Source organism: Trichophyton rubrum (genome assembly GCF_000151425.1).
Source record: "Trichophyton rubrum CBS 118892 genomic scaffold supercont2.8, whole genome shotgun sequence".
NCBI classification, from domain to species: Eukaryota; Fungi; Ascomycota; class Eurotiomycetes; order Onygenales; family Arthrodermataceae; genus Trichophyton; species Trichophyton rubrum.
The window spans coordinates 319,829-328,605 of record NW_003456421.1 but is presented as its reverse complement, the minus strand read 5'-3'; the positions used below and the strand labels follow the sequence as shown (position 1 = coordinate 328,605).

At 45.7% G+C, this 8,777-nt stretch overlaps 6 protein-coding genes across 6 annotated transcripts in view; 2 read left to right on the top strand and 4 right to left on the bottom strand.

The window, feature by feature from the left end:
• TERG_06634 (uncharacterized protein) overlaps positions 1–60 on the top strand; it is a gene marked incomplete at both ends in the record, with an annotated part of 830 nt that extends 770 nt beyond the window's left edge. The window contains one exon of the mRNA XM_003232594.2: positions 2–60. Within this exon, the coding sequence (XP_003232642.2) occupies positions 2–60 (59 nt within the window). The remainder of the gene's footprint in view (position 1) is intronic.
• Positions 61–426: 366 nt separating this feature from the next.
• Positions 427–2,541, bottom strand: TERG_06633 (uncharacterized protein). The gene is made up of 4 exons (XM_003232593.2): positions 1,240–2,541; positions 854–1,114; positions 688–785; positions 427–618 (listed from the first exon to the last, which is right to left on the bottom strand). Exons 1-4 carry the CDS (start codon positions 1,330–1,332, stop codon positions 555–557), a joined length of 516 nt encoding a protein of 171 aa, XP_003232641.1. The 5' UTR covers positions 1,333–2,541; the 3' UTR covers positions 427–554.
• Positions 2,542–3,444: 903 nt separating this feature from the next.
• TERG_06632 (uncharacterized protein) lies at positions 3,445–4,287 on the bottom strand (the record flags this gene model as incomplete). The annotated part of the gene is made up of 1 exon (XM_003232592.2): positions 3,445–4,287. The coding sequence occupies one exon, from the start codon at positions 4,285–4,287 to the stop codon at positions 3,445–3,447; it is 843 nt and encodes a 280-aa protein (XP_003232640.2).
• Positions 4,288–5,664: 1,377 nt separating this feature from the next.
• Positions 5,665–6,220, bottom strand: TERG_06631 (uncharacterized protein; the record flags this gene model as incomplete). Its single annotated transcript, XM_003232591.1, has 3 exons — positions 5,665–5,798; positions 5,903–6,116; positions 6,185–6,220. The coding sequence occupies 3 exons, from the start codon at positions 6,218–6,220 to the stop codon at positions 5,665–5,667; spliced, it is 384 nt and encodes a 127-aa protein (XP_003232639.1).
• A 466-nt stretch (positions 6,221–6,686) lies between these two features.
• TERG_06630 (uncharacterized protein) lies at positions 6,687–7,604 on the top strand (the record flags this gene model as incomplete). Its single annotated transcript, XM_003232590.1, has 3 exons — positions 6,687–6,724; positions 6,786–6,897; positions 6,963–7,604. The coding sequence occupies 3 exons, from the start codon at positions 6,687–6,689 to the stop codon at positions 7,602–7,604; spliced, it is 792 nt and encodes a 263-aa protein (XP_003232638.1).
• Positions 7,605–7,819: 215 nt separating this feature from the next.
• Positions 7,820–8,666, bottom strand: TERG_06629 (uncharacterized protein; the record flags this gene model as incomplete). Its single annotated transcript, XM_003232589.1, has 2 exons — positions 7,820–8,528; positions 8,623–8,666. 2 exons carry the CDS (start codon positions 8,664–8,666, stop codon positions 7,820–7,822), a joined length of 753 nt encoding a protein of 250 aa, XP_003232637.1.
• Positions 8,667–8,777: the final 111 nt, after the last annotated feature.

Here is an 8,777-nt window from a genome sequence, read left to right as displayed (position 1 = left end):
AAAAAACAACATCTTTTTCAACAATCGCGAGAGCTATACCGTCACAAGATACCCGACTGAGGAAAATACTTTCCTTTCCTCATGAGGCCTGTTTCCCAGGGACTGCCTGGATAGTATGGCAAGGAGAGCATCCCTAGCCGTCAGGAAGCCCATCCTATAAGTCTTCCTAGAAGGTATTGCCTCAAGATGGAAACTCGGAGAATCTTACACCTGCATCTAGTCAGCTGGGCTGACCTATAGCTATTTTTGTCACGTCAATAGAAAAGTGAGGTCAGACGTGATAATTGGCCAAACGATCATGAGTTAAACCGTCTAATGACAATACCCATTTTTCTCAGAGCATCTCAATTCTTATCGCATTAAACAACCCTTACGTCAAATAGATAGTCTGAGGTGCTCTTTCTGAAAATGCGATGCACGGAGAGTAGTTTATAATAGTATCATTACTCAAAATATTCTACAAGAGGAACAATAAATACGAAACAGGAAAACATGGATAACATAACGATGGAAACAAGCCGAACAGAGTGAACTCGAAGACGATGGCTCCGGTATTATAGAGCAAGGGTATAGGTATAGTCATCTTCCATATTTTGTGCAATCCACAGGACGGCAGAGCTAAGAAAAAGGACAATACTTGATTAGCTTTGAAGAATAGACAATTCATACTTCAGCTACAAAACTCACCTCATCATCACCAGTGCGTTAGCAACGACGTTCGCAATACCAAAGTAAAGTGTCTGTAGCGGGTAACCGTGGATGACGTATTTCAGAACCAGGACCGTCTAGAAGGCAAATGTTAATATATCGACAAAACAACATTCACAGCCGGACAAAAGAGGGCAGAACGTACTACACTCCCAGCCAGTCCACCAGCCAACAACGCAAAGCCCAAGAATAGCACAAATCTCGCCTTCCAGGCCACGCTATCCCCAGAATAGCTGAAGCTATCTGCACTCAGGCGCGACTTTTCAATAGAGTTGATGACGAGCATCCCCAAGGCAGAGCAGATGCCGGGGATCCAGTCTACGAACTTCACATGCACCTCTGAACCATTTTTGGGGCTGTGAGAGAATGAAGCTGCGTCGATAAGGAAGAAGAGGCCGATGGAGAACTAGATGGAGGTGAGATGATATGTTAGCCTGATGGGTCTTTGGAAGCTCGAGAACGTGTGGAACAGCAGAATAATAGGGTAGATGGCAGCCGGTGAAGGAAAAAAAGGGGAGCAGAGATCCGTACTAATGCACCAGAGGCATATATGCCAGATGTACGAGTGTTGGCATTGTTAAACCACTTGGTAAACCGGAATAGACGGTTGTCTGAGTCGTCCATGGTGGAAGTATCCGTGTAGTCAGTCGTGGGATATCCGGGGTTCTAAATGTTTGACAAATCAAGCAGATTTGGGAGTTTCTCGGAGATGCACAAGTTAGAAATGACAGCCAGCCCTTGTCAGGGTCAATGTTGAGTATGCGGTTGTTATGCCTTTGGTCAACCAACGCCGGCTTCCTGCAAAAGCGCATCACGGGCGCCTGAAAGCCAAAACGTCACTAGCTTATGTAATAATTATTAGTCACGTGGTACAATATGCAGAGTTGGATAAAGATTTTTTTTCAAAGTCAATGTTGAGAAGCATCAACGAAGCAAAGGCTGGAGGCCATTTACTTTCCAGAACTCAGCACCACTCATTGATGCCTTATACCCACCTATTTAGCTGATTGTAAATCAACTGGATAGAAGTTGACGGCATGAAAACACCAACACCTATTCTATTCGGGGAATGGAAGAAATCTCCAATCTAAATCTTCAATATCGGTTTCTGTTACCCTACTTTACATGACGAAGAATGATGAGAACAGCTTATTCTACATGAGTATACTATACCTTTGCTTTATTTAATTATACCCCTTAAACTAGGACATCAATCTGAGGATGGGTTAATGTCTATTCCCTAGAGGTAGATACATGTGTCTGGCTGAAGGAGTGCTCATGCTTCAAATACATCTACCTTTTAATAAATTTCCTATACTCTATAAAAGCGCCTCCTTCTGTTTGGCTACATATGATCTGTACTGTAGTATATCTTATACTGGCCTCTTGCTAGATGTTTCTCTAGACACAAATACCATAGGTGGCCTTTTTTTGTTACTGGCTGGAACATCTGGAACACCTATCTGGAAGGTCAACGTGACTGTTTAAGCCAGTCACTTATGCGAGATGAATCCTCGCTTAGCATTAGCGCGTTTGCTGCACGTGAGAGAAGGTATAAATACCTCCTGCTCTCTTAATTCTTTTGTGACTTTTCTTTCTTCCTTCTTTCCCCCCTCTCTTTCTTCCGTAAATCCCACCATCCTACTCACAAATCCTCCTCTCATGCTTGCTAGTGGCTGACTTGAATATAAATTTTATCTGCCTCCTTTCAATAGGCAATACATAAATGCCATTATAAGAACTTCAATATTTAGAAGTTATAGGCATTTCCTGGTGTAGGCCAGAGACTGGTCTTCACGCAAGACCCGACTCCAGTCATACTGGCTGGGGTCGCTGGGCTTTATAAAATATAATAAAGTACCATTATTAGGTACGGTATATAAAAAGCCCAGAGAGTGGTCTATACCTTTTTGGAATTGCCTTTAAAAGCACCCCTTCAGCAAATGCTGATATATAAAAAGCTTTATATGCTTTTAAAACATTCTCCAGTTCCTGGAGCAGATGCTCTGGGATATTCTACCCTATGAAGCTCGGTGGTATGGCTCGTGCCCTTCTCTTGCCTTTTCCTATCTGTACTGACAAGTCATCTCGGTAGGTAAAAATCCTAATAGGATAAATAAAGGGCTTGCCCAAATGGGCGACTAGGCCCACCTCAGTTTGTGGACTCATCTGGTGCTTTGCTGATATAAATATCAGGTATTTACCCCTTGATCTCGGTGCTTATATACTAGAATAGGAGATAACTAATGTTTCTTTGAATAGCACCTCAGTTTTTCCGTTCTCTCGCGACGGCCTGCGGGCGCTATTTAATTAGTATTCCCAAAAGATACCCCAAAGGTTAGTGCAATCAGACCTTCAGTGCTCACTTGAGTCACTTGTTTTCACTTACTAACAGTCTGAGGGGCATGAAGAACAAGGAACCATTTTATTTTTCAAAACATGATTATTATGGCCATGAATATATGGCAGGACAGGGTAGAAAGCCCATCTGCATTAGCAGATGACAAAAAATTGTTTATTTCTTACTTTAATTGTATATATATAATATTATACCATCTATTACATTACATACTTCTACCTACTTCTAATACTCCCTGCCTTTGCTTAGTGGGTATCTTCTTCGGCGGCGGTAATGGCTAAATGTGTCCTGATCTCGGTAGAAGGAAGGCAAAAACGTGAATAAGGAACCGGGCGGTTGCATTCATCAATCATTAATATATCATTACACGTGCTTGATTACTCCCCTTCCGACAATTCACAGAATAGCTTTAGAACGGAGTCTATCGTGGACATCGCCTTATCTTTCCCTAAGACAGGGATATCATTGGCATAAGCTGAACTTCCTGACAGCCCGATGTTTTGAACGGAGGGTTTTAAAAAACGCCTCAAAGCAAATGTAGAAGCACGGTATGTGGCATGATACATCTCTTTAAACCCAGTATCATCATTTCCGTCAACTTCTGGTCGGGCAGGTTCTCCACCATCAAAACCATCCATATGGTTTATTGTGTCCAACTTTCCTATGTCGTCAAAGGGAGGAAGATTCCCAGGGCCAGAGACGTCTTGTATACGGCTATCATTGGCTAGATTAGAGTCGCACTTTATACCTGGATCGCCGAATTCTGGTATATCCCGTGTGGAAGAATGCAGGCTTTGAGTAGTTCTAGTATTTGTCCGGCGGAAGCCATAGAAACGCATACAGGTGAGGATTGTACGGGTTAATAAAGCTTTGTTGGTGGCAGCGATGTCTTCGCAGGAGTCCGGCTGCGGGTTTTTTGGTTTCTGACCGGGTTCTAGGTGGAGGCTTGAGCCGTCTGTCTTCGAAGCCGGTAACTCTTTACGGCTTGATGTACTCAAGGCTTGAGAAGCTGATGAACCAGAGCGATGGAGTGAAGATCTCCTGGACCCCACACGCACATCTTTTGCAATCGAGGTAGCACGCCTTCTGGCGATGCTGACATCATTCAGGCTTGAAGTAACGTCTGTGTTATTCTCATTCTCTCGCTTTATCCTCACGTTTGAGGGAAGTTGAGGTAGCTGAGGCGTGGAAGATTTTTCTCTTCTGAGATAATCAGACATTGCGGCTGTTCCCTTCCTCCTAACATTTTTGTGATACTCCGTAGCCGCTTCGAATAAGGTTGCAACCCGCTTCCTCTTTGGGCTTGGAGAACGAAATATATTCGGCAGAAATTCACCATATGGCTCATTTTCCAGATTCCCAGAAGCGTTGTACTTTGCGTTGTTCGGGGGAGTGGATAATGACTGAGCCTTAGTAAAGATGCTTGAACAGAGAGGAATGGCGTATACTCTCAGCTGAAACGAAGGCTCTCCAGAAAATTGGCCTCCAACTTTTGATGAAGAAGCGTATGGTGGTGATGGACGCTCATTTTGTGGGTTAGACCTTGACAACGTCCCAAATATAAGGATGTCTGATATTTCTTGCCGCGCCGACTGGGTCTTCAGCTCTGGCAAAGGTATATGCTCATTGACGTGGACAAGAATGCCAATAGGACATTGCTGAGGGGAAGAAAACTCTGCATAACTATCCTCTGCTGTCTGATAAGTCCGCAACAGTTTGTGTCTGATCCAATCTACCGTTGTGCAGTCCGAGCAATGGAGTTCCAGCGAGGGGCCAATAAAGCAGACAATTGGTATTCGATTTGGGTTGACATAGGCTCTCAAGGATAATTTCGCATTCCGGGATAAGCTACTGTGGCTGGTGGGATCTGGGTTAATTAATCGTATGCCTATATATTTCAGGTCAGTAATCTGCCTTCTTGGTGAGAACTGGGGCACCCATCTGCCTACCCGTTAGAGACGCGCTTGAACCAGAGTCGACATCAATGGCGCCAGACCACACCTCCATCTAACTGGCATGAACATATAACATGCAATATAAGAGCATGGAACTAATGCGTAAAAATAAAATATTTATTGAGGAAAGACTGAAGTAAATAAATGTCCAATTAGTTTAACTACTCAGCCCCGGAGCTAATTGACGGCTTCTCAAGAGAGGTAGGTAACTTGTTACCGCCACGTGACCATCCATGAATTCCATCCATGGATCCGAGCAACTTGATATTCGCAAGTCTGCTCTTCAGCTTAGGGAAGAATTAGAAGCAATAAATATAGAAAGGGAGGAATATGCCATAATAATTCAGTGTGAAGAGTATATGGGAAAGGGCTAGTTATCATACAGTCAGGTCAAAACATAAAAAACGCCGAATGTGATCATAAGTAAACAAAGAGATGAACTTTCAGCCCTGAGAGGGTATAAAGATGGATTCCGAGTCTAAACTCCGGGGGATCAGCTCGGGGAATAGAGAGTATCTGATCGAAGCTGGAATTTACCTGTCAGAAGAGACATGTATATCCAGCCACCGACCGAGGTTATTAATCTATGCTGAAGGGAAACAATCCGTAGGCAAGAAAGGCTAAGAAATAACATCCGATAAACTAGAATTCTTCCGTTTCCTGGAAGAACATCGAAAAGCTGATGATGGTTCCATATATTAATAGGCCACCCAAAATTGACATGATCATCGCAGGGACCTGGATTGAGCCGCTGTGAGCTAACACCGCGGGGAGAGCTAGTACCATAGGATATTAATTAGCATATGAACAAGAGCAAGTAACATATAAGATCGATATGGTGTATATGCTCGTTTGGGACATAAGAGAAGCCGCCACGTACCGATTCCCATCACTACCAGGAAACCAGTGAACCACCGCCCAAAGTCCACCGCACCGCTGTTGGAGCTCTCCATGAAATCATCCGAGCTTGCGCATCGGCTGCATATCCAGTTCGGTATTGGTGCAATGACATATGTCGCAACAACAAGGAGTGGTAGGTAGTTGTGCCATAGCGCCGCGGAGAGAATAACTAGCAGGAAACCGATAGCAAGAACCTATAAGAGGTTGTTAGCCGGGCCATGATGACCAAACAAAGTAAGGGGTATTTCTTCTACGAGCTTACAAAGGAGAGAGCGATGATAGTCTTAAGGCCCGGCATCGTGACAGGCAGAGAGATAGATCGATCTTATGGAGAGGCTGACGCCTGGTTCGATGGCAGAGTACAGACGTCAAATGCGGGCCCGGCAGTCGTATCACCGTCGCATCAAAAACAAACTGACAAAATAGAGCTTGACAATAAGCTGATATGTCGCTGTCTTGTGTTCGATCTTCCTCTTCCCTCGTCGTCCTGGTTTACCTTCGTCTTCCTGCTGCTTCTACGGCTTGAACTTGTGAATGACGCCGCGAATTCTTACATAAGCAACCCAACTGTCCGAAGCTCTGGCGCTAACCCTAAAAGGGCTGCGAGCTACCGCGTCTCTTCTGCCTTGAAGCAGCGGGAGAGAAAGAAGGCCCATCATAAACACACCAGCAGGTCTTTCACAGGCTATACCTCCTTCATCCTTCCGCAGCGGCTTGCTCGTCGATATTCGTCCTCTTACTGTCGTTGCTACGCCGTCGTAGCCATGTTTAGAAATAACTATGACAATGACTCCGTTACTTTGTGAGTTGGCACCGCCTGGAGTATCTAGAGAACTGAGATATGGTTGCTAATACCAGAATAGTTCGCCCCAAGGCCGGATATTTCAGGTTGAATATGCACAGGAGGCTGTCAAGCAAGGCTCGGTGGTAGTCGGCATAGTCAGCAAGACACACGCTGTCCTGGCCGCTCTCAAGGTGGGATAGCAGCCGTCCACTCACTAGATTAGGTCAGTCATGTCTAACAGTACAATGTCAAATAGCGAAATGCGGAGGAGCTGTCGTCATACCAAAAGAAGGTCATTGCAGTTGATTCCCACATGGGAATTGCGATCGCTGGTCTTGCCTCTGATGCCCGTGTGCTATCGAACTTTATGAAACAACAATCCCTGGCTTCGAAGATGACATACGGCCGCCCTCTCCAAGTAGAACGTATCGTCAGCCGAATTGGAGACCGTGCCCAAACAAACACACAGGTTTATGGAAAGAGACCATATGGCGTCGGTTTACTGATTGCAGGTGTGGATGAAGCCGGGCCTCACCTGTTCGAGTTCCAGCCCTCCGGCATGACGCAGGAGATGGTTGCCTGCGCAATTGGAGCTAGAAGCCAAATGGCTAGAACGTACCTAGAGCGGAACTTGGATTCGTTTGCCGACTGTGGCCGTGAGGCTTTGATCAACCATGCGCTGAAGGCTCTGAAGGAGAGTTTGTCACAGGACCGAGAATTGACAATCGACAATACAACTGTGGGTGTTACTGGTGTTCCAAGTGCGGCCACCAACGGAAAGATCGATACTTTTAAGTTATACGATGGACCAGACGTGACGGCTTTCCTCGAGAGTGCAAATGAAGAGACGGCATCGAGCGAGACCAAGCCGTCAGAGGACATGGAGGTGGATTCGTGATGATAATGATCCCATAGACATAGTTATGTTCAACAACAGGAGATAATCCTCTGCTTTCTATTTGAAGCGCTTATTCATCTTACAATGAACCTCTGTGATAAATTCTCTTAATGCTGAAATGTTGTCTGCCAAACAAATCTACCTCTCTATAAATAAGATATTTAGTAGTTGACCCATCCAGACGGAACAACGCCAGATCCGAGATCATCTAATATTCACTTATCCTTTCCGAATTCCACCTCCCAGGTTAGCCCAAAACGGCCCTGGCTTAGTTTGTAATTCCTCAGCGCATCAAGAGCATGCTCTACATCCTTACATTCCACCAATATCTCCTTATTCACAGTGCTCACAAAACCCTGCTCGACGCTCTTGTCAACCCACGCAAGAACACCATCCCAGTAGTTATCGATGTTCAGGAGAACTATCCCCTTATCGTGGATGCCCAGTTGATTCCATGTAGTCATCTCCATGGCCTCCTCGATCGTGCCAAATCCTCCAGGCAACACCAGGAACCCGCTTCCGGGACCACCAGAGATGACTTCGCCGGCCATCATACGCTTGCGGGTATGCATGTCCGGTACGATGGTAGTCATGCCATATTCCGGATTTACAAAGCTGCTCATCCCTCCAGACTCCGCAGTGTTGACATTCGTAGATTCAGTCCTCTCTGGCAGCTTGCCAGCACGCTTGTCAGTAGTAGCCAGTGGGGTCTGGTGGCCATTCTCAATCTTTACGAGAGCCGACGGGATAATGCCATGAACTGATTCCGGCCCTGAAAGTGAGACCAACGTCCGAGCAACTTCGCCCATAAGGCCAGCCGTGCCTCCTCCATAGACGAGTTTGACTCCTTCCCTGTGGAATAGCTGGGCGAGGGAGCGGGCAGCCTCGATGTGGGCGGGGGACTTTCCAGCAGCAGAACCGCAACTATTAATTACGTCAGTCAGCGGGGTTCCTACAGCTAAATGCGTAGCATGGGTGTACGAGCAGGAGATTATAGGAGAGGGGGATATATACATACAAGACACAGACGACAGGTCGTGGTTGGTTCGAAGCCGCAGACATCTTGACGGTGGCGTGGTTTTGATATTTTGGTTGCAGGACAGGAAAGTTGAGGGTCCAGCATGGTAGAAGTCTAATTTGTAGGGCTGCCTCACATAGTTAAAGTACTCCATA